Source organism: Sphaerodactylus townsendi, linkage group LG05 (assembly GCF_021028975.2).
Source record: "Sphaerodactylus townsendi isolate TG3544 linkage group LG05, MPM_Stown_v2.3, whole genome shotgun sequence".
Classification (NCBI taxonomy): Eukaryota; Metazoa; Chordata; class Lepidosauria; order Squamata; family Sphaerodactylidae; genus Sphaerodactylus; species Sphaerodactylus townsendi.
Window position 1 is genome coordinate 59,563,820 of NC_059429.1, and position 24,589 is coordinate 59,588,408.

The 24,589-nt window shown below is 39.7% G+C and overlaps 1 protein-coding gene across 6 annotated transcripts in view; it reads left to right on the forward strand.

The window, feature by feature from the left end:
- Positions 1–24,589, forward strand: part of JAK1 (Janus kinase 1) — a 96,300-nt gene that overhangs the window by 69,168 nt on the left and 2,543 nt on the right. For all 6 annotated transcript variants that reach the window (XM_048499036.1, XM_048499038.1, XM_048499039.1 and 3 more), the window contains 17 exons: positions 436–775; positions 1,626–1,808; positions 2,750–2,907; positions 5,847–5,970; positions 7,647–7,836; positions 8,578–8,684; positions 9,882–10,022; positions 12,227–12,314; positions 12,953–13,080; positions 13,510–13,645; positions 14,224–14,375; positions 14,801–14,951; positions 17,012–17,106; positions 18,126–18,318; positions 18,946–19,070; positions 20,035–20,207; positions 23,342–23,459. In XM_048499036.1, the coding sequence (XP_048354993.1) occupies positions 436–775; positions 1,626–1,808; positions 2,750–2,907; positions 5,847–5,970; positions 7,647–7,836; positions 8,578–8,684; positions 9,882–10,022; positions 12,227–12,314; positions 12,953–13,080; positions 13,510–13,645; positions 14,224–14,375; positions 14,801–14,951; positions 17,012–17,106; positions 18,126–18,318; positions 18,946–19,070; positions 20,035–20,207; positions 23,342–23,459 (2,602 nt within the window). The remainder of the gene's footprint in view (positions 1–435; positions 776–1,625; positions 1,809–2,749; positions 2,908–5,846; positions 5,971–7,646; positions 7,837–8,577; positions 8,685–9,881; positions 10,023–12,226; positions 12,315–12,952; positions 13,081–13,509; positions 13,646–14,223; positions 14,376–14,800; positions 14,952–17,011; positions 17,107–18,125; positions 18,319–18,945; positions 19,071–20,034; positions 20,208–23,341; positions 23,460–24,589) is intronic.

Consider the following 24,589-nt stretch of genomic DNA (forward strand, 5'->3'; position numbering starts at 1 on the left):
TGAAATTCCTTCCTTGCATCCTTTTATCTAGTTCCTAATCGTAAATTTCAGACATGAGGTGAACACATTTGTTTCTTCCCAGGCTTTTGATGGATGGTTTTTGTTGCTTATAACACTCTTGCCTTCTGTTACTGCAGCTTTTTGGTATTGTTGGTTTTCATTTAGTTATGGCGTTGTTTACTTGTGTATTATAACAGATTGTAAATAGCCTTTAGCTTTTGTTAGTAAGTGAGAGATAAACCCTTTAAATAAATATGAGTACAATGTACCCAAAGACTTCAAATGTACTTATTACTTGTTTGTGGGGTTCCTGCTGTATTTTTATCCCAATGTCCTTTAATCTGAAGGTTTTCTGTTATCTCTACTGGTAACTGAGAAGTAAAGAGGATATTGAAGGAAGCAATTATGTATATTTTTTTCCATTTCTGCCCTTAGCTACAGACGATATATTCCTGAAACTTTAAACAAGACCATTAGACAAAGGAACTTCTTAACCCGGTTACGGATAAACAATGTTTTCAAAGATTTCCTGAAGGAATTTAACAACAAGACCATTTGTGACAGCAGTGTTTCACCACATGATCTGAAAGTGAAATACTTGTCAACAATGGAAACATTAACAAAGAATTATGGAGCAGAAGTATTTGAGACCTCTTCATTGCTGATTTCATCAGAGAATGAGAAAAGCTTTAACTTGAATGACTCTGACACACTTCCACAGTATGAAGTTATGGTAACAAGCAATCATGGAATCCAGTGGAGGCTCAAACCTCATGTAAGTGCTATAAGAATACCAGGGAAGAGTTGACAAAGCAAAAAGATTAGTTTAAAAATCATAGGGGTTTGTGGTTTAGAAGTTTCAGCTTTGGTGAAACCACTGTAATTTTGTTTTTACTCTTTGGAGAGGGAAAGAAGCTTCCTGCTTGGGAGGGGGCGGGGGGGATACGGTAAATTCTTAAGACCCTATTAAAAGCATTTGGTATCTTTTTGGTATCAGAGATACAGTGGCAAGAAAATGGTGCTGTAAGTTGCCATAAACAGCAGATGTATTTAGTACCTTTCTTCAATACTATTTTACATCACTGATACTATCACATTACTCTGTAGAATTCCATCAGTTATTTTATGATTGAAAGTGTAAATGTGTTTGTTTATACAAGTAAATCTAACAGTGTACATTTCTTCAGAGTATTCCACATGTCTGCTTAACCAAGTTTGAACTCTTCTTTCAGCCTAAGGAAAGTTTCTTCAGATTAGGTGGCTTTTCCTCTTCCACTTAAGTTGATGGAAAATATCAGAAATTGATTAGTGGAGAGGTTGGCTACTTGCTACTAATTTTAGAAATGTTACTGGTCGGCATTGACATCTAGGGATCTATCTTCCAAAATTGTAAAAACTGCTACTAGTTTGAGAGCCTTGCATACAGGAAGTGGGCTCCAGAGCACAGGGCCATCTAATTCACTGATGTAATCAAAGTGCTCACTCTTTGAAGCGTCCATGTGTCTACACAAGCACTATTGTTGCATTTTAATGTAATTATACAAACATGTTTTTCCCAGTACCATTTTCATAGGGTTCTCTTCTACCCCTCCCCAACATTAATCTTCATGATTTATTTCAACCAGGTTGTCCAAAATGAGAAAGAAAAACCCAAAATCAAGAGAAAAAAGTCAGCCAGCAAAGTCAAGAAAAATGAAGAAAAAAATAGGAAAGAGGTGTGGAACAATTTTTCCTACTTTCTTGAAATCACTCACATTGTGATCAAGGACTGCGCAGTCTGTACTTACCGGCAAGACAACAACAGGATGGTAAGTGCTCTGGGTCCTTAAAGATGCAAGGTGAAATCCTTGTATTCATGCCCTCAATCCCTAACCAGTGTTAGAATCTTCACCCCAACCATTCACTTGAAATGGACAAGTCCATTTAACTTCTGAGCCTGTCTCTTTCAAGGTATTTGTTTTGACCTTTAAAGCCTTCATAACCTGTGACGTGCTTATCTCGCACAATGTTTCCTGTCATATTAGCTTGCCTGTTTGAGAAGGGCTGTGGGAAAGGTCCTGCTTAAAGCCCTTTACTTAAAAGAGGTCAGCTCTGGAAAGGGTTTCTGGCCTCTTATCATCCACAATGAGTTCCCAGCATTTAGAAGCATCTATCTTCTTAGAAAAGTGATGCATCTTGCTTGTGCTGGTAAGCATTTCAAGACCTGTGGTGTTGATGGTGGTAATTAGTTTCACCCCCACTCCACCCACACATTTATCTGCAGACTTGATTTGATTATACTACCAGTTGCATTGCTTTCTTCTTTTTATATCATAATTTTAATCAAATACTGTGGTTAAGATTTATTTGTAAATAAATGTTAAAATGTGATCCAGCAGGATCCTTCATATGTTATTATTAAAAGAGGATTAGACAGATTCATGGAGGCATAGGTTTGTTTATACAAGTAAATCCATATTCAGAGGCAGTAAACCTCTGAATACTGGCACCAAAAGGCAATATCAGGGGAAGGCCTTGTGCCCTGTTGTTGGTCCTCCGGAGGACTTGATTGGCTACTGTGTGAGAGAGGATGCCAGACTAGATGGACCACTGGTCAGATTCAGCAAAGCTCTTCTCATGTTCGTATGTGAACACAGATGCATTAATGAATGTTGCCTTTCCTTCAACTCCTTTAACATTTTGACAGACAAATGTTCTTGTAGTATTTTACAGCAGCAGAATAACTCTTGATAATTTTATTCTGTTTTAGGAACTTGTACTCTCTTCCCATGAAGAAGCTCTGTCATTTGCTGCTTTGATAGATGGATACTTTAGACTTACTGCAGATGCCCATCACTATCTCTGCACAGATGTTGCTCCACCTTTGATAAAGCACAACATTAAAAATGGATGCCATGGACCCATTTGGTTAGTTTTGTGTCCTCCAAACTGTTCATTTTCGTAAATAGTAATCCTTATGTGACTTCGTATTCAAGCAATTTCCTTTATTGAAAACAGCATCAAGATAAAGCATTTAGACTTCAATTGATAGAACTAAGAATTAGGCACCAAAACAGCTTTCATTATACCCTCACTCCATCCCCCTGCCCTACACAGCTTGACATCACCTTTTGCTGCCAGTTCCAAGGGGAGGGAACAGCACTCCTCTCTTCTCATGGGAAGGTGAAGGCATGGCCTTCACCAAAGTAAAACAACCCATACTCCCCAACGCTTTGAAGTGTAGAAGCCAGAAGGTGTCTAACAAACAGATTAGCCTAAAAGTGAAACTACAGAGCAAGCAAGATACAGCAGTTCCAGAAAGGGGATCCAGCCTCCTGGTTAGGAGACATAACAGGATCGGACCAGAACCAGGGCCAGATCGTAACACTTCTGTCTCAGCGGATCATGCTAACCACCAACACCATCAAGAGGGGCTTGGGGGCCCACTGCCTGGGTCAAATAGCTCAGTGTTGGTGGTCCCCAAGGGAACAGAGCTACTCAATAAATTAACTGAAGCTTCAGGTGATTCAGCTGGGCCTATTGGCGTTCAAGAACCTGATACGAGGAGGGTGTTCCATGCACTGACAGGACCCCTGTTTGATTTCCTGAAGAGAGCTGAAATGAAGCACCTAACATGGAAGAGAGCGTTCCTGATTGTGATGACAAGGAGAATTTGGAACTAGAGACTCTGTCAGTCCGGAAGGAGCTCTGCCAGTTTCACCCTGTTTTGGTAGTCTTATGTATTGGCACATCCTTCACACTGAAGGTTCACTCATTCTTCTATTTGAACCAACAAGTGGTCCTACCATCCTTTTGCCACAGCCTGAGCCACCCTAGGGAGAGAGAATGGCACACACTGGGTGTTACGAAGAGACTGGTGATTTCCGTAAAATGTAATCTCTTTGTAATTATGGCCTGAGGAGAAAAGGGAAGAAGACATCCAAGACAATCAAAGCTAGATGGGTCAAATTATGTATCCAAATGTCCTGTGAGAGCCAAGGACTCAGGGCTCTGTATGGGACTTTAGCACACTCAACTAGAGTGGTGGTTATATTCGCCGCATTTACAACCAGAGCACCTGTAGAGGAGATCTGTAAGGCAGCCACCTGGTCTTTGCTCTCCACTTTCATGTGGTGTTACCATCTGGACCAGCAGAGGTCAGCAGAGGGGGCCTTTGGGAGGCATGTGCTGCAACAGATGGTGGTAGACACATAAGGTAGGAGGGAGGATCCTGTAGGAGCCTTGACTTATATCCTTGGGGATGCTCATTTACCACCCAAAAGGCTTGGCATATAACCTTCCTGGTTGACATAGCCCCTCTGGTAGAGAATGACACATTGAACTTAGTGGGAAGGTGTTTTCTCTCCAGGGAGGGAGAAGTAATCCATTTCCCACCCTAGTGTAATGGACTTATGAGGGAGTTCAGCGGGGGGGGGGGGGTGGTCCTGAGGGTATTAATGTGTTCAGTATCCTTTCATCAGGACAGATGGTGACTGGAGAGGTCAGGCCCTTGATTGCCCCCAAAATTTGCATAAGCCCTGTCTGCATGATTGGGACATGACCTAAACTTTCCTGAATGCCTACAACCCCCTGGAGAGAAGACACCTTCACAGTACATCCAATGTGTTGTTCTGCAGCTTGGAAGCAACAACTGGAAAGACCCTTCTGTGTGTCCTACCCAGTTGCATTTTGGATAAAATGCTTCTCACAGGAAAGCTTCACCTGCCTATCTCAAGGATCTGTCAAAAGTAATTACACCAATGCGTACTCAAACTCACTCAGTGAGTATCTTTTAAATAATTGCTATGTAACATATAATTCTAACTTTCATTCAATTCCACAATTCCAAAAAGTTCAAAAATAATTCAACTGGTAAGTTCAAAGTCTAGTTTGGCTACAAAACCTCTAGATTAGGTTTTATTTCAAAAATCCTTTGTCAAGCCAATCTGCAATGTATAAACACAAGTATCAGTATGTATAAATAAAATATACTCATTCTTATAATTTTCAAAATCCCAAAAGACCCCTTCCATATGCACTTACATATATTATACATAGTTTTTTCTTATCTCCTCTAGGAGCACACTTGTTTTCCTCAAGCTACATAAAAAATAAAACATTCATATTATTCAATATTATACTTAAATTATTATGTAAATGATAACATTTATCATTGTGTTAATTCACCTACACAATTTCTAAACTGAGTTTCACATTTCACTTGAATGGCATATGGAAGGGGTCTTTTGGGGTTTTGAAAATTATAAGAATGAGTATATTTTGTGGAATTGAATGAAAGATAGAATTATATGTCATATAGCAATTATTTAAATGATACTCACTTAGTGAGTTTGAGTACGCATTGGTGTAATTACTTTTGACAGTACTTGTTGTACACCTGCCTTGATTAATATGATATCTCAAGGATCTGGCAAGTTGAAATAGTAGAAGGTGTTCCTTTAGGCACATGTTGTGCTTCTAAATAAGGTTGATCTTCTCTTATAAACTTCAGTGCTGAGGGGAAGCTCTGTACAAATGATGGTTTGGAATTATTCTCAGTACTTCTCAGAGAAATTCAGTTTGTGTAGGAACTGTCTGTGAAACTGTGAGTAAGGTAAGCATTCTGTTATCTTTCTCTTTTTAAATTAAATAACTTCTAAATCTGAAACATGAGTTTCTATTCGGAACACCTTCTTTGCTCCAATTTTTGTCCTCCCCCCTTTTTGTTCCCTTTTTGAAATACTTGTATAGAGATTTATCATGTTTTGTCATTAGCACATTGTTTCACAACTAGTAAAATGTCCATATACCATGTCTTACAACTAACTCATCTTTTAATATAACTTCTCATTTCTGAAAATTTTCAGCACAGAGTATGCTATGAACAAGCTAAAGCAGGAAGGCAATGAGGAAGGGATGTATGTCCTAAGGTGGAGCTGTACAGACTTCAACAATATTCTCTTAACGGTGACATGTATTGAATACTCACAGGTATGGTTGGCTTGGTATTTTTTCTTGAGCTCTGTAATGGCATTATTTTGGAACAATTAGATTGAAGAAAAGAAACATGATCCAGGCATCAAGGAAATGAAGCTTGAGATTTTTCAGTCCTAAACAATAAAATGCTAAGGAGGGCACATTTGGGTGCTGTGTGGTTTCCGGGCTGTATGGCCGTGTTCTAGCAGCATTCTCTCCTGACGTTTCGCCTGCATCTGTGGCTGGCATCTTCAGAGGATCCATTTGTCGTCTTGGCATTGATGATCCCAGTCTATGGGCCCATGAGGATTTAGTGGTGCTTGTTCATGAACCAAGTGCTTGCTCATGTGGTGCTTGTTCATGTACCAAGAATGTTCATGTCGGAAGTAGCCAAACAAAAAGCTGCAGCAGAGTTGGCGAGTTTAAGCAGACTCTGGGCTCTGTCACCTACTTTTTGTTTGGGGGAAAGGAATGTACAGGGAAATATTGATGGCTGACAAATCATAGTTTAGTATGTTAGGTGTTTACTTGTATGAGATAATGTGTTAATTGGAATGGCATATATGTGTAGCTAAAACATTCATTTGTAGATGCAACAGATCTGAAATTTCTATGGAAAATTACATTTAGATTCCTCCAACCTCTATGTGTGTATGTGTTTAAATTCTGTTTTAATGTTTGATGTTCACTTCCTTAAGACCCTGAGTTGAATGAAAAGGTGGCATAAAAATATATGTAGAAGAAGCAACTCAGATGATCCAGGCTTCAAGGAAACGAAGTCTGAGATTTTTCAATCCTAAACAATAAAACCTAAGGAATCAAATGTTGCGACGACGAACACCAATTGGTGGGCAACATTCAATTCCCCCTGCCCGTGATGTAGCAGAGCCCTCCTGCCTCCCCACCCATCTAAACACCCAGGCTGGACCCACGGAACAGTTGCTCTGTGTCCCGGCAAAGCCTTCCTTCCTCCTCCCCCCGCAACCTAAGCAGTCAGGCCAAGCTCACTGATCAAGTGCTCTGTAGCCCGGCAAAGCCCTCCCGCCTCCACATGCACCCCAAACAGCCTGGCCAGGCCTGCGGATCAAGTGCTCCTCAGCCCAACAAAGCCCTTCACACCTTCTAACCCTTCCCCACCCCAAACCTTTCAACCCTCCCCCACCTTCTGAACCCCCCCCCCAACCCACCCCATTAAAAATTTATACCTACATCACTAACTGCTTGTATGGTAATGGTAAGTGACAATTTGCTGATGGGTTTGCATGCTTTTTCATACACTGAAGTGTTAGGAATGTGATTATTTTTAATGCAATATTAATTTCTCAGCTTATATTAATAATGCCTAGATACAAACGTCTCTTGCCGGTTGCAAGATTTCCAAAGTGTGGAGGTATTATTCATCAAGTACAGAATGTGTCCCTTGTGTGAAATATGTCTACCAAAGCAAGATAAAGGAAGACTTCAAGTGCTTTAGATACACAGGTTCATGGTATTTTTGCTTCCTAGGATGTGGTGTAATGCAGCACCACTTGTTGGTGCCCGTAATATTGGATTAGAATACTTCAGAAACATGTTTGTAATGACTACATTTACTGTTATTTCCTGGGAGGAGCTCTCATTTGTCATAGTGAGGAGCCATTATTCACTTGATTTCTGCTGTCTTTCTTTTCTCTTCTTTTACTTCCCTGCAGCAAATCTTAAATCCTCCCAAGCAGTACAAAAACTTTCAGATTGAAATGAAGAAAGATGGATGTGTCTTGCATGGGTCTGATAAGCTCTTTCCAACTCTGACAGAGCTAATGGATCACTTGAGAGGACAGATTCTTAGGACAGACAATATAGTTTTCACTCTCAAGAGATGCTGTCAGCCAAAACCAAGAGGTAGCTTTTTGGTTTAAGTTAATATTATATAAAAGGCCTGAGCATTGTTCCTGTGGATACATATTTATTAGTTTTAATTGATTTTGTGCTCATAACAAAGATAACATTCCTATACTTCATCATATTGGGTTATATCTTTCTGATATTCTGCTGATGGAAGCTGAGGAGCAGAAATCTCTGCTTGTGACCATCCTTACTACAGCCCTTTTATTTGTGACAATCCCACAACCTCAGCATCAGCTTCTCGGCTTGTGAGAAGCTGCACTGGAAAACAATAACCAGTCCAAGATACACATGTACTAAAGACTTTGATTTGCCAGTGCTAAAATATTAGAAATATTTTCAGTGGCGGGGGATTCATTCTTCTCAGTGGCTGGGGATTGATTCATTTGTCAGCTTCTGTTTGTAGGAAGGATGTTTTGCTTATGTTCTCGTAGTCTTAACATGTTGCATGTGCTTCTGCCTCCCACCATCTTCCTCCTGTTCCTTTACAAATAATGAACTACCACTGCTCATGATTCCTTGGACAATTATTTGTCTTTCATGGCTGTAAAAAGAAGACAAAAGAGATAGATCTCACTGGGCTGTTTGATTTCTCTTTTCTTTGGTTCTGCTGTTTTCCCCTGCAGTTGGGAACATCCAGTAATATGAAAGCAGTCAATTGCTAAGGATAGGATGTGTGCTCACTCACTTCTTTCAGGAGCAAATCTGTTTGAAAACAGAATTTTGGTTCCTTTGCAGAAATCTCCAATTTATTAGTGGCTACAAAGAGATCCCAAGAATGGCAGCCAGTGTGTCCACCTGGTCAGCTAAGTTTCCATAGAATCCTCAAAGATGAAATAATCCAAGTAAGTACTTAACTATTTCATGCATGTAGGCTGTCATTTTGCCTTATGAAAAGTACTGAACCAATGCCTAAGATGATATAGTAACTGTAGTTAACTAGTATTTAAATCTTTTAGTGTTTAAGGAATGTTCACACACATCTTTTCCTCCTTTACCAATACTATAAACATTTATGTATAATCAGTCAATCAGTCAATATTTCCTATTTTTAGAAAAGGAGTTACAGAGCAGATTGCTTTTCAGTGAAAGACTGCATTTTGTTGTGGTTTTAATTATTTGTTTAATACACAATTTATTTACCCAATATGGTGTTATAATTTTTCCTGTATTTTTTTTTCTGTAGTAACTCTTCATACTAGTAATTTGCAAAACAAACAAATGGCAAAGTTTACCATAATCTGACTGCTAGATTACATTGGCTGATTATGCAGGGAGCACTTAACTTCAGAACTCTTCTCTGCGCAGTGGGCTTGCAGAGGGCTCTCTTCACTATTCTCTGTTTACACGCAAAGAGGCAGCCAGTGCCTGCCTCGCAGTTGCTTCCTGAAGCCTCAACTTGCCTCTGCTTTTGCTGCTTCTCTAAACTCTGCCTATCAACAGCCTCACTGATATTCTCTTCCCCTCCCTTTTCCTACACACACATATTCCCATTCACTCACTCTCTGTGTTGCTGATGCTGCAAGACAGAGACTTGTTTTTAAAATACAGGCTTGTCTGAAGGAAAGTTTTTTAAATGCCCTCTTGATCAATGGGGAGGGCAGAAACAGAGCTGGGAAGGTGGGGTGGAGCCAGAAAGAGATCTTGCTTGTGCTGTTCCTTTGCAAAAACCAACGGTCTGTTATTATATCATTGTATCAATACAAGCATGTGGAGAAGCGGGTAGGAGTTGTCAACAGAGAGGAGGGTGAGGGGGAAGTATGCAAACCAGGATGAGGGAGTGGGAGGGGTGAGACTAGGTGAGCTGGCTGTGGGCAGAGGAAAGAGGTCTGGGTCGAAGTTATGCCCACTGGCAAATCTGCCCGCTCTGACTGCAAAGCAAAATTAAATTCATTATAGAAGTGGTCACACTTGCCACAAGGATAACAGAAAGTGAGAATGGAGCTTGAGGAAATACATCTGTACAAGAAATCTTACAGTGATGCATGTTTGCCCCCATCGCGCAGCAGATGCCTTGTGTATAATCTGCCATTGTGTTTTAGGGTGAACACCTTGGTAGAGGAACAAGGACACAGATCTACTCAGGCATTCTTAACTATAAGGACGATGAAAGTTATCAAGCTGAAAAGGAAATAAAAGTTCTCCTTAAAGCCTTGGATCCTAGTCACAGAGACATTTCTCTGGTAGGTTTTTCTCTACTCCAGTATTAAAATGGCACATATAATTGCTACTAATTTGGGTGTGGGGGGAATACAATATATAATTTGATACATGTAAGACAGTAAATATAAACTCTTTACCCCATTTAGATGATATGGTATAGTCACATGCTTGTAACTTAGGCACGAGTTTATTCAGATAAATGTATCATGGGTTTAAAATGCTTTTATATTGTATTTATTTCTAATGACCTGGAACTCTCCTTTCCATTAGAAGGAGAAGTCACCTATCCTCAGTCTTATCACTTAGATATGGAGTTCCCCATGCTTTTCTGGTACACTGAAAAGTGGAGAATCGTTCTCCTTCTGTAGAGAGTGGGGAAAGCTGCAGGCTTGTGTCTATCCATTTTCTGTATATTATCCCCAGATAGAAGACATAAAACCAATACAGTGGAACCTCGGTTTTCGTTGGTAATCTGTCCGAAAAGAATTGATGAAAACCGAAACCGATGAAAACTGAGGCAAACTTTTCCATAGGAATCAATGTAAATCCAATTAATCCGTTCTAGGCACTCCAAAAAACATACCAAAAACACATTTTTGGTGAATAAACAGATTGTTTAATGCTGAAAACAGTTACAAACAATAACACTAGGACCAGCTTCAGAGCCAGTGGACCAATGTTGCATCAGAAAGCTGTCCAAAGAGGTCTGTTTCTGACGCCTCTTTAAGATTTGTCTGAAACGGGGCAAGACATTGTCATTAAACAAGTTGCAGACACGGCTTGCAACAGCTTTGTCCGGGTGATTTTTCTCCACAAACTCCTGCACCTTACTGCAAATCGATGAAAACCGAGGCAAATCGATGAAAACCGAGACAAATTTTTCACTGAAAAAAATCGATGAAAACCGAAACCGATGAAAACCAAAGGCAATGAAAACCGAGGTTCCACTGTACTTTATTTCCTTCATAAAATACTCTCCTTAGCAAATTCTACAAGTTTCTATGTACTTTGCTGTCAATCAGTTAATATTTCTTATTTTTAGAAAAGAAGTTACAGGCCAGATTGACAGGAGTTTGAGATCTTGTTAGGCAGGATGTTCTGCCACTGAGTGCCACAGCAGAGAATGCTCAAATATAAGCAACATTCACAAGTTGCAGCTCCAAAATGCTATATCCTGATGAGTATGGTGGGAGAGGTGGTCTTCTAAATATGTGGCTGCTCAGTCATGGTAGACTTTTAGATAATAAATAGCATGCTGAATTCAACTCAGAAACTAAACAGTAACAAATAGAGTGACTGCAGAATAGGTGTAATGTTCATATTCTTCCTAGCTCCATATTGTTATCTATCCACAGCTTTTTGTACCAGATGAAGTTTCCAAGTTGTCTTTGAGACCAGTCCTGTACATGGTGCATTATAGTAGCCTTGAAGTTTATAGTAAGCTTGAAGTTACCATGGTAAAGATCCACATGATCTGAGCAACCATGTCAAGGCAGGAAGTCATCCACTAGGCTAAAAGAAGTTGGGAGAGAGCAGTTTTCCCCAGCTGAATTAACTTCTCTAGCAATAATAGAGGTGACCCCTACATACAACTCCTAGACTGTGTGTATTTTTTAATCGTTGATTTAATTTGTGATGGGATTTTTTGTACATTACTTCTTGCTGATAACTTATGAGTTTGTATTGAGGATCATCTTGATAATTAAATTACTTTTTCTATTCTTGTAACTCAAGTCCAAAGATGGAATACAGGATATAAATGTTTTGGAGAAATAAACACGCTCTTAACGGAGTCAAGTGGACTTTGTCAAATGTGGGAAGCATTCTGCCCTCCAGTACCTCCCCTCCATCGTGTTAGGATTCCATTTCAACTACTTCATTCTTAACCACTTGACCATAGCACTAGGAGTGATATTGATCGCCTTTCATGAATGAATATTTAGATAAAAAATGTGTGTATGATGTAGAGAGACACAGGAATCATAGCTTTTCTGTTCTGCAGAAGGAAACTAATCCTTAGTTATCCTTGGAAATCTGCCCCTTGTAAGGAGAATGTTGCTCAACATTAACAGCAGGCACAAATAGTAATTTAAATATGCACACCGCTTTTTTTGCACATGACTGACATTGACTTTTAATTGTCTCTTCATTCTTCCATAGTTTATTATCTGAATTCTCTGCTTTGTAACCAACTGAAATTTGTGTTTTTTTTTTAAAAAAATAGGCATTTTTTGAAACGGCAAGCATGATGAGGCAAATTTCCCACAAACACATTGTCCTTCTTCATGGAGTTTGTGTCCGTGATGTAGAAAGTAAGCAAGCTCTTTGAATATCATTCTCTTTTGAAATACAACTAAATGTGCACATGCAGTGGGCTTTTCTGTGTGAAGCAAACAATTCTCATCTATTTGTGCAAATCTGGGGTGTTTGTCAGGTTTGTACAAAAATGTGAACTTAAAAAAAAAGCAAGGTAACCCCCATCTCTTGCAAGTGTTATGGTGAATGCCTGCCAACAATGTGGTTTCCTAGCAACTAAGGGTTTGTACATAAAACTTTTTTTTTATGTTGGAGATTGTCCAGGGTTTGGTAATTATGGGGTAATGTGGGGGGATAGGAAAGGCCTTTGTGGCTGGGTGGATTGAGGGAGGGAGGAAAGGCCAATTGAGCAAGTTCAGGCAGGAGAAGAAAAATTGGGGAAACTGTATGTCTGCCTCAGCATGGGGAGTGAGACATAATAAAGAAAAGGGATTTTCCTTGTTCTCTAGGTGTGTACACATTCATCTTTCCCAATTTGAAGTGGGGGGCGGGGAACCATATTTCAATGAAAATAAATGTTTTCTGAAACCAGTTGGCCAATTACCCAAAGGAAGAAAAAGCAAAACAAAACATACGGTACTAAGCTGGGTATGTTCTTCCTATTGCATTAATTCCCCCTCCCCAATATTTGCAGACATTATGGTGGAAGAGTTTGTTGAATTTGGGCCTCTGGATCTCTTTATGCACCGCAACAGTGATCTGCTAACAACACCTTGGAAATTCAAAGTAGCCAAACAGTTGGCAAGTGCTTTGAGCTATCTGGTAAGTTTAGATGAGCATTTCTTTCAGTCGTATTTCTGTCTCTCTTTAAGTACCTGTGCATCCTAGCTGCATGAATAGAGCTTGTTCAGAAACCAGGGGCTACTTGGGGACAGGCTTGCAGACCCAGGCTGCTGCCTTTCGAATGTTCTGTTTCTTGGTATGTCCTCAGTGCACTTTAGCATGTGCAGGTCCTGTAATAAAGATAATAAATAATCCTTTCTGCTCCTTCTATTTTCAAAATTGCTCAGGGAATACATTTCTTTTGATGGTATCTCACAAAAGAAAGGACAGTGTTTTAGAATTGCTGCTCTTGCTATTTATGAACTATGATTTTGAAGAGTTTTTTAAAAAATCAATTTACTCATATGAATTGTGTTCAGATATTGTTGTTGGAATTCACTAATTTATAACATTTTCTCACAAATACAGGAGGACAAGGATTTGGTACATGGAAATGTGTGTACAAAAAATATATTGTTGGCAAGGGAGGGAACTGACAATGAATACGGACCTTTCATAAAATTGAGTGATCCAGGAATTCCAATTACAGTACTATCTAGGCAAGGTACATTATTGTTTGTTTTGCGATCTTTATTAAAATAGTTACTATGGGGAACCATCTGGGTAGTGAACCTGCTCTTCTATGTGCATGTGTGTTACTACGGTGGTGCTAACGCTTTATGTGCCTGGCTTGCAGAGATTACTACGGGAACAGTAGGTGGTTGATTAGGCTCCATTTCTGATATTTTTGAAGTTCTTCGTGTGATTTGCTTGCGATTTCATCATTCTGAATATGAATGTCAGCCACATTTTTGGCTCTTTTGCAGTTCACCACTAATACAAAAGGCAATACATACATGCCCACTAAAGATATGCATAGATAGAGAAATATTTGGAATATTATTCTAAACTGATTTTGTTTTGTAATTTAAAAAGAGTCTGTAGTTGCTTTCAGATTCTTATTCCTGCATCTGTCTTCCACATCTTTCTTCTTTCGTAAAGAGGCGTTTCTGTTACAGATGTTCAGTAATTTCTCCTGAAAGTGCACTGTGCCTTTCAAAAATAACCTCAGAAGTTGTACTGCTGTAAGTCCACATATCACAATTGGCTCCAAAAACCTTTCCACCATTTTATTGTTTTAAGAATGTGTTGAACGTATCCCATGGATTGCACCCGAATGTGTTGAAGACTCCAAGAACTTAGGCATAGCAGCAGATAAGTGGAGCTTTGGCACAACGCTGTGGGAAATCTGCTACAATGGAGAGGTTCCACTCAAAGACAAGACATTGGCAGAGGTATGGTTTTCTGGTTCTATTGCCATTCACTTTCGTTGGCACTTTTTTGTTATCTGCTAGGAAACATGTAGGATTAGTGGAAGTCACAACTGAAATCCTTTCTGTAGAATTCTGGGGGGTTATAAAATCACCAGCCACGTTCGTCAGCTCTTAACTGCTTATTCTATCTCAGTCAAATGAAACTACAGTGTGGGAGTTCCCGTTGCATATTGTTTAGACAGTATTCTTCTAACAAAGGTTTCAGATATACTATTTTTTAAAAATCTGCGTAATGATCATATTCTTATGTGTGCATATATAAGACAGGAACTTGGCTGCATAGGATTCTGTTTGGTCAGAGAATGTGTCTTCTGAAATTTGGTATAAGAAAAGAGTATTATTTTCCAGTCCTATGACTGTAGCTGTTGTTCCCATCCGCTTTGCAGAAGGAGAGGTTTTATGAGGGACATGCCATGCTCCCAACTCCATCTTGCAAGGAGCTAGCTGATCTGATGAAGCAGTGCATGCACTATGACCCCAACCGGAGACCATTCTTTAGAGCAATTATGCGTGACATCAACAAATTAGAAGAACAAAGTAAGGAAGGTTTTTGCTTATTTTCTCTTCACAATTGTAAAAAAAGTTGGCGTGCATTAATACAGTGGGATACTTCAGTAGTGTTGAAGGTACCAAGAAACATAGCATTGCTGTCCATTTTTGATGAAATCTCACTGACTCTTTTAAGAGCCTGGGGAGTGATACTTGATCCATCTTTGTTGCTGGAAAAGCAGACTGATGCAGCTGCAAAAAAAATATAATTCCTATAATTCCTCTTAGCCCATAAAATGGCACCCTATCTTGACTCTGCTGACCTGGCCATTCAGATCCATGCTATAGTTACCTGGAGGCTAGATTACTGCAATGTGCTTTACTTAAAGATAACTCAGACTCCAGTTGGTACAGACCGTTATGGCCTACCTGCTGTCAGGCATCAAGCAGGAATCTGCACATTACTCTCTTTCTTCAGACCCCCCATTGCTTGCCAATCAGTTACTGGGTTCAATTCAAGGTTCTAGCTAACACCTACAAAGCCTTTGGTTTTGGATCCACATACCTGTGGGACCGTCACTCCTGCTATGTTCTGCTGCAAAAGCTCTGCTCAGCTGCGCAAAACATTCTGAAAAGGCCTCCTTTCAAGCAGGTAAAATCAGCAGCTACACATTCATTATTCTTTGTGGTGTCTCCTATGTTATGGAACAGAGTGCATGAGGCTATTAGGAAGGCCCCCACACTTCTATAATTTTGTGAATTATGTAAAACAATTGTTCAGGGGGACTTCCTTGTGGAAGGTGTAAAGCTGCAGTGTAATGATTCCTCTTAAGCAGTGATGTTTATTAGGAATAGTTTTTCTTGCACTGATTATCTTGTTGCCTGAAACAGGCATGTTTGCATGTGGTATTGTTGATAATTTATCCTGTGTTCTACAGTCCCAGCCCAGATGTATTTTTGACTTTCTAGGAATCTATGCTGCTGGATTCAAATGTTATCATACCTTGTAATTGGCTTACTGATTGATTGCAAGGTTTTTAAACTGTATTTGTAATCTGCCTTGAGTCCCTATAAGAAAGGCAAACTATAAATGAATCATAATTTTTATTACATAGACAATAAGTAGTAGTAAGATGGTGCTTTGTAGGATGCATTCAGGAACCACAGTGAGCTCTTACTCTGGTTTGCAACCCCTATGGTGTTATTCTGTGTGAGGTAAGAGGGCAGAGCTCTCTATTACCACCTTACCTGACTCCTGGTTGTCTCTCTTTTGGCTAGAGCTACCGATGTCAAGATACTGCCTTAGTCCTTGGGATGCTGTCATTGAGGCTGTATGCAGGCCTACCACTCCTTGTCTGAAAAAGACCTTTTCTGCTGCTTTAGTACTATAGACATGGCAAGTTTGTAGTTGTGTTTCAAGGAGTCATAAACTCCATATATGGAGATTATTTTTCTTATTTTAAACCATTTGTTTTCTATCCTGTAACAAAATTCTCTAGGTACCACAAGATCCAATGTGAAATAGAGAAAAACACCATGTTTAAAATGAAAACACCATTTTGAAAAATTCATCAATATGTCTATCAATAGCAATAAAAGCAGCATTTTAGCGGAAAATTAGGACATCAATTTCACCAAAAGCAATACATTAACAAAAGCCTAGTTGTATAAGTCCGATTTGAATCTAGTAGCACCTCAGGGACCAACATGATTTTAAGGGTGTAGGTTTCAAGAGTCAGTGCAGGGAGCTTTCACTCTCAAAAGTTTATACCCTGAAAATCATATTGGTTTCTAAGGTACTGATGGACTCAAATCTAACTGTTCTGCTGCAGACCATTAAGCTACCCTGTAAAACTAGTTGCATAAAAAGTCTTCATTAGGGGCCTGAAAATGTAGATCCCAAGGATAGGCGTGCATAAATTAGAACTTTTCATGATGCTCTCAACAAGATCGTATGGGATCAAGTGGTTTTTGAAGTTCCTGGCCACTGAAAACTTTAAAGAATTATACACCTGGGAACAAATTGGCAACCAGTGAGGTTCTGAATTCTTAAGGTGCAACCTTAAGAGTGCTGACTTGTATCACCCTAGCATCTTTATTTGTCTTAGATCCTGATATTGTCTCGGAGAAAAAGCCTGCTGCAGAGTTTGATGCCAGCAATTTTGAAAAACGTTTCTTGAAGCGGATTCGTGACTTAGGAGAGGTACGTTTACTTTTTCAATATTGGATACAGGTTAGTGTTTATAGACTCATAGGCACTGTACAGAGATGGTATTCTTTTGCCATTAGCCACATACAATCATAGCCGAGCTGTATACATTTATGCAGTCATTATTCAATATCATGTTCCTTCTGGTTAGATTTTCAGAGTGAAAATACTGCTTTAGAACCAGTTCTGTATTCCTTTTTCTCTGTGCGTGGTAATAGAGTTGGTGACACATCTATAGAGAAAGCCCAGTATTACATAATTTGCCTCTGACAAATATTGGAGGTGGAGCTGTGGGAACAACACAGTGGTTAATTTCAAACTATCTGATGCTTTCACTATTTCAGCTGGAAGTTCAGACTTGCCTGCACTCTGTGTTACTGTGGTGATTTTTTCAATGAGAAGAAGCACTTCACACAAGCTTAAATCTACCCACCTTCCTGCCTAGTTTGCATTACATTTCTACCCTGTTCTTCTTGCAGAGAGCTCAGGGTAGCATATGTGGTTGACCATTTCTCCATTTTGTCCTTGTAACCACCACATTAAATAAGGTTGAGTGAGTGTGACTGGCCAAGATCAGCCAGTCAGCTTTGTGACTGAATGTGAATTTGAACTTCCGTCTACTATGTCCTAGCCTGACATGATGACCTCTAAACTCTCTAGTATTCTCTTCCATATTGCCTTGTATACTTAGTGAATGATCTCTGAGATTACTATTGAAGCCCTTATGCTGGCCTTTAAGAATAAAAGAATAAAAGGCTCCATCTAATGGACTGCTGGATCCATTAAGCAAAAGAGCAGAAGTAAAGGAATTGGGGTAGGGGCAGCATTTGGTTTCTTTTTAATCTGTGGAATTCTCAAACAGGTGAGTCCTTAGCTAGTATTGGTGGTATCAGTGAAATAATCTAATCATAGCCATATCACCAAACATGCTGCAGCATAATACTGTTCCATAAAGAAAGTCAGTCCATGGTTGTTGATGGATTTTTTAAAAATTGTTTCCTTATTTAATCCAGGGTCACTTTGGCAAAGTTGAACTCTGCAGGTATGATCCTGAAGGTGACAATACTGGAGAGCAAGTCGCAGTAAAGTCACTGAAACCAGAGTGTGGTGGGAACCATATTGCTGACCTCAAGAAAGAAATTGACATTTTGAAGAATCTTTATCATGAAAATATTGTGAAATACAAAGGAATCTGCACTGAAGATGGTATTTTTCATGTTCTGAAGTGTTTTAAATTTCAGCAGTTATTGTAGGACACATTGGAACCTCTTTTATTCTCTTTATGTGTGAAATATCCTTTAACCTATTGTGCTGCCTTATCCTATGCATATATGCTAGCAAGTAAGTTTGATAGGAATGCAAGCAGAATGCATAGGACTTTGGCAATTGCGCAGAGATATCAGCTGTACTCAGAGGCTCCATCTAATGGACTGTTCAAGTTAATTATAAACAGAAAACAGGCACTTCACTAAAACCTCAAAGGAGCTTTACAAGAAAAATTAAGTACTACACATTTGTGCAAAGATCATAGCCTAGGGCAGGCTCATGTCTGAAAATAAGCAGTAATCATCCATTGAAGAGCTGTAATTGGCTTTATGCACACATTCATTGGGTGCATGTCTAGACATGTTACTGTGAGGCACATTGGAACTTGTCTGTTTTCTGTTTATGAGTGAAATATCCTTTAGCCTGTAATCTCAAGGCTGCATGGGATTGCCGCATGAAATGACATCAGTAAGCTAACCAGGAACATTGACCCACAAAGTAGTAATTATGAAGTTAGGGAAACTACGTACTGTGTTAATTTTTCAACTTTTTGTCTTTTGACTCTAGGTGGAAATGGCATTAAACTTATTATGGAGTTTCTTCCTTCTGGGAGCTTGAAGGACTATCTCCCCCGAAACAAGAACAAGATCAGTTTGAAGCAACAACTGAAATATGCTGTCCAAATCTGTAGGGTAAGGCCTATAAACTGTTCATTTTAACTCAGAAGTTAATAGTAGGAGCAGTAGTGGTTAAGAGCAGGTGCATTCTAATCTGGAGGAACTGGGTTTGATTCCCTGCTCTGCTACTTGAGCTGCGGAGGCTTATCTGGGAAATTCAGATTAGCCTGTGCACTCCCACACACGCCAGCTGGGTGACCTTGGGCTACTTTTTGGAGCTCTCTCAGCCCCACCTACCTCACAGGGTGTTTGTTTTTAGGGGGGAAGGGCAAGGAGATTGTAAGCCACTTTGAGTCTTCTACAGGAGAGAAAGGGGGGATATAAATCCAAACTCCTCCTCCTCCTCCTTCTTCTTCTTCTTGGTGCCTTTTTATGTGTAACATTCATCAACATATTCAAGGCCAAACATTGTTTTTGAAGTAATTCTCTTCAAACATGGGAAAAGTTGGCCAGTTTTGATCAATGTTGATTTCATGTAGTTGTCTTTTTCTGTTCCTGCTCTGTTAATTTGTGCTGCTGAATCTTCATGAGCGTATAGAAACTTTTAAATGGAACCTTGGATTTTAGTAATGTGGGGAGAGCACATTTCCTACCCTTATATTGAAACAAGTTGGGTTTTATGCCAAGAGGTTGCTGATTCCTGGAGATACTATGTTTGCACTGGTTTTAAAGATTGCACACAAATGTTTGTCGCACAGAGCAGCGAAAATTGGCTTTTTAATGAGGTGTTTGGCATCAACAACATCATATTTTTCAGTATCATTTTAAAATTCTGTTTCACTGGTCCTAATCAACAGTCCAAACTGGAGTGCTAACAAAACAAAAGTGATGATGAGAAATGTTTTTAAGATAATAAGTGACAATTGAGGTAGAAAGTGCTAGAAACCATTTTATGAAAGCATAGGTAGCCTTTTCAAGGGACTGTACATTGTTTATGTACATTTTTAACATGTTTGAATTTTTTTTATTTGCTCCACAGGGAATGGACTATTTGGGACTTCAACAATATGTTCATCGTGACTTAGCAGCCAGAAATGTCTTAGTTGAAAATGAGCAGAAAGTAAAAATTGGAGATTTTGGGCTCACTAAAGCAATAGGGACTGATAAGGAATACTACAAAGTCAATGATGATCGAGACAGTCCTGTTTTTTGGTAAGAGATGTAATATTGCATAAAAGATAGTTCATGCAATGTAATTTTAGGGATAAATATCTTGGTTCTACTGGCAGCTTCTGGAATGAAAACTCCCAGAATTGGTCTTCACCATTGACATTTTCTGAAAGGAAAGTCAAGCACTGATAATCACTGAGTTTCTTTTCTACTTAGGATCAGAGAACCATGCACTGGCTTTTTCTTTTGAGAGAGCCAACATAGCGGAGTGATTAAAGTGTCAGACTAGAATCTGAGAAGCCCAGGTTTGAATCTCCACTTGCACCATGGAAATTTACAGGGGGACCTTGGACCAGTCACACACTCTTGTTGTGTGATTGTTGTGGAGTGTTGTTGTGGAGATATCTTTTCCACACAGCTTAGATACCCAAGACAGCAAACAGTCAAAAATATTTTAAAAAGCTTAAAAATACACTTGGATGTTAAAACAAACCCATAAATACATAACTGGAAAAGCTCCTCATTGAGAGACAGTGTGGGAGCACCAAACAAAACAGAAAAGTCTTCACTTGTTGGAGGAAGACAATATTAGAAGAGGACAGGTGGATTTCCTTTGAAAAGGAATTCCATAATTGGGGCCATTTCTCAAGTTGTCTCCCATCTCCTGAAGATAACTGCGATGGTCAGATGATTCATTTAGGAGTATGTGGTCCTCAAGAAATGTTGCCCCCAAACCATATAGGGCTTAAAGAAGTACATTAAACTGGGTTGAAAGCATACTGAGGGCCTGTGTAGGTAGAATCAGATTGAAATAATATGGCGAGATGAACCCCATATACACCTTCTTGTTTTCTTCAGGCAGGGAACCATTCACTAACTTATCCTGTCAGTTTTTCCCACCTTTTCCCCTTCGGAGACTGAGGTGCTTCAGAAAATGGTAGTGTTTTGTTGAAAGCACTTCTCCTCAGCCATGTAACATACCCAGGTGGTGAAGGATGCCCATTGACTTTATTCTTTTCCAGGCACACCCCTCAATAAGGCACTCTAAAATAAATACTGGAGGCAGTTTAAACTGAAACAGATTAAAGAGTTACTAACAACTAGAGGAGATGGTAAACTTGGAGATCGATTTTGATAAGGCAGGAAGCAGGATGTGTGTGTAGTGTATATCTACTATACACAAAAGGTTGGCGCAGAGGTTCAGAGGTTTGTTTATCCACACGCACATAACAGCATTGTTCAGTTTCAGTTCAGCTTAGATGTTATAGTTTCTTAGATGTTTCACAGATTGTACAGTTCCTTTAACTTTACAGATGGTACTGGCTATTGGATTTTTCACATTCAGAATCCTAATAATAGCTTGGTACTTATACACAGTACCCTCATACAGCCCACAAAATTAGAAAAACCCTCAAAATAAAACATAAACCCTCTACTGAGGTAAACCAAAGCAAATCCCAATACCTCCATTCACTGGTATACAGGAACACTTCTCTCATTAAAAGATATTCCTATCCTGGTTTATTAGGGTCCTGCAGCTTGACCCTCCATTAAATCCTTCCATCAGTATACTTTGTCTGTGTACATATTTGAGCACTGTGTATATATTTGTATATATTTGAGCACTCAGGCAAATAAAACTAGCAGTCTCCACTTTGACTACTTCCCTCAAAGATGTTTAGTTTTTCACACACTGTTAAGGCAGATAGCACTTGACAGCGAAACACTCAAGACTAAAAAAACCTCCCAGACTCTTGTGTCAGGGAGTTACCCTCATCATACCTCTGTATCATACGGTTATTTGGCCAATCAGAGTGCCGGGGGTCACAGCCAGTTAGGTGATTCCCCTGTTCCTAGGCTTTTCTGCCTCACTCTGACTGTAAGTTGTTTTAGACAAAAACACATTTGAAAAAAATCCTATTTCCTTGCAATCCATCACATATGTGTTCATATGAATTCTGGTTACAGCACTCTGCATTAGTGGTAGCTTCTAGACTCTCACCAACAGCAGCCCCACGTAGAGCACATTGCAGTACTAGACTCTAGATGTTGCCAGGGCATATACATGTGGCAAAATTGTTTTCACCTAGGAACCAGAGTAGCTAACTCATCATCCAAAGCTTTTCCTGCAGAAGTTTGGGTCCAGCACTACTCCAAGCTACAAAACTGGTTATTTAAGGAAGAGTGCAACTCATCAGTAACAAAAGACTGCTAAACTACTTGGTCATTCTTACCCCCCACACGCACCACTAGCACCTACATTTTGTCAGAACAAAGTTTGAGCTTGTTAGTTCTCATTACTCCCAAAACTGCCTCTTCAGACACCAATTCAGTTTCCACAGCCTCCCTAGAATCTATTGGAAGTGCAAGGTAGTGCAGAGCATCACTTGCATATGATGACAATCCACCACAAATATTTGACATTTCCCAGAAGAATAATATAGATGTTAAAAGGAATAGGAGACATAATGGAACATTGCAGAACCCTGGAGGCCAGAGGCTGAGGAGCAGATCAGAAGTCCCTCAGTGCCACCCTCAGAAACCTACCTTCTAGGTAGGTCTGAGCCTTCACAGGATGGTGCCACCCAGTCCTAACCCCTAAAGAGCAGTCCAGAAGGATACAATCAGTGGTATGGAAAGCCACCAAAGGTCCAGGTAAATCAACAGAGTCACACTCTTTGTGTCCATTTTCCAGTGCAAGTCATCCAGCAGGGTTACCAATGCTGTTTGAGCCCCATAATCAGGCCAAAAAGCAGATTGGAATTGATCCAAACTAACTGGCTAGAAGGACAAAATGTTGTGTTACCTGTCCCAGTCTCAAGATCAGTGTGGTTAGCGATATTTTGTGCTTACCTATGAAAATAAAATAAAATAAAGTATGCCTTCATTTGCAGTTGTCTGAATAAAATGTGGACAATTGATTGTCCTCTCTTGAGGCTTTTTCTTATAGAGTATTAGTATAGATCCCATTATGAATCCTTTCTATTCCTTAGGAGGGGTGGGTGGGTGGGGGTTTGCTTCCCCATCCATGTTATTCACGCAAAGTAAAGAATACAGAGCCCATAAACCTCTTGTGCTTGAAATATGCTCAGAATTGCAGTATTGCAAAAGTCCCATTCTATATCAATTAGTAGAATTACGCAGCAGGTCTTCCAAAAATGTTTGAACTTCTGCAGGTATGCCCCTGAATGCTTACTTCAGTGCAAGTTCTACATTGCTTCAGATGTCTGGTCTTTTGGAGTGACCCTCTATGAAATACTGACCTATTGTGATGCTGACTGCAGTCCAATGACAGTAAGTAGCTGTGATTAGTTTAAATGAAAGATTTGGGTGATTTTATATTATTAAGGGTGTTCTCCAAAGTAGAAGTAAAATATAACAACAGATATGCAACTGAAGTTTCCCCATGGTAATTTTTATCTTAAAACTGGCATTTGTATATTTAGAAGTAAATGTATTACTTTGAGCCTTGCAGCAGAGAAATGAGGCTTCCTGATATGGTGAATTGGAGAATGTTGCCTTCTCTCTCCCAGCCTTCAGCAATAGCAGACTGGAATAATCAGTGGCTCCCAATACAAATAGCAAATATACAAAAGAGTAGATGGGGAGGGTTGCAGACTGTCTTCTTGCTGCATCCCACGTCAACCTTATAGCACAAAATGAACTTTACCAAATGTTGTCAGAACGTTAAAGGTGATGTATCGTGTCAGGACAAAGGGCTGATGGGCAGAGCTGTTTTCATTTTCTTACATTGCCAGGGCTTCAAGCCTGTGTGTCTTCCCTCAGTTGTTCTAGTTTCTGCTTACCATCTTGATTGGTGCTGCCCATATTGTTGTGTCTCCCCCAACTTAATTCGAGTCATCGGTGTTTTGCCTCCCTCATTTTTAGGGCCATGGATCCTGCATTGTCTCTAAAAGATACCAGTGTTTGGTGCAATATAGCTTAGCTGTTGTAGCAGTGTAAAACCTCTGAAGTATCTACGTGCCTATTGTCCACTTCAGAAATCTGTCAGCTTTGCTTCACTTGGGTGTGCTTAAACTTCCTGTGTGCTCATAGAGGGAAGCCGTGGTTAATGTCTTTGGAGACTTGGTGGTGGGGCTTGCACCAGTTTTCTGTTCTGCATGTCTACAGTGAGTATAGTTTCATAGAAGCTTGAGTCAAATGTATGACTTGTTTCTGCATAGTTTGGTAGTTGGATATTAATGACAAAATAAAATCAAAATCCATAACTTTTGCCCCTATCACAAAACTGATTGACATACTTTCTCTGTGGAGCTTGGTTCAGTTTTCGTTTATTGATGCCCACTGCTTGAACATGATGCAGATACCTCCACGTATTTCATATATGCTTTGCTTTCCACTGTATTTCTTCCAGGTTGGGTAGGGTGGTGGTAGTATTTGGGCATTTGGCCTTGTATCCTGAG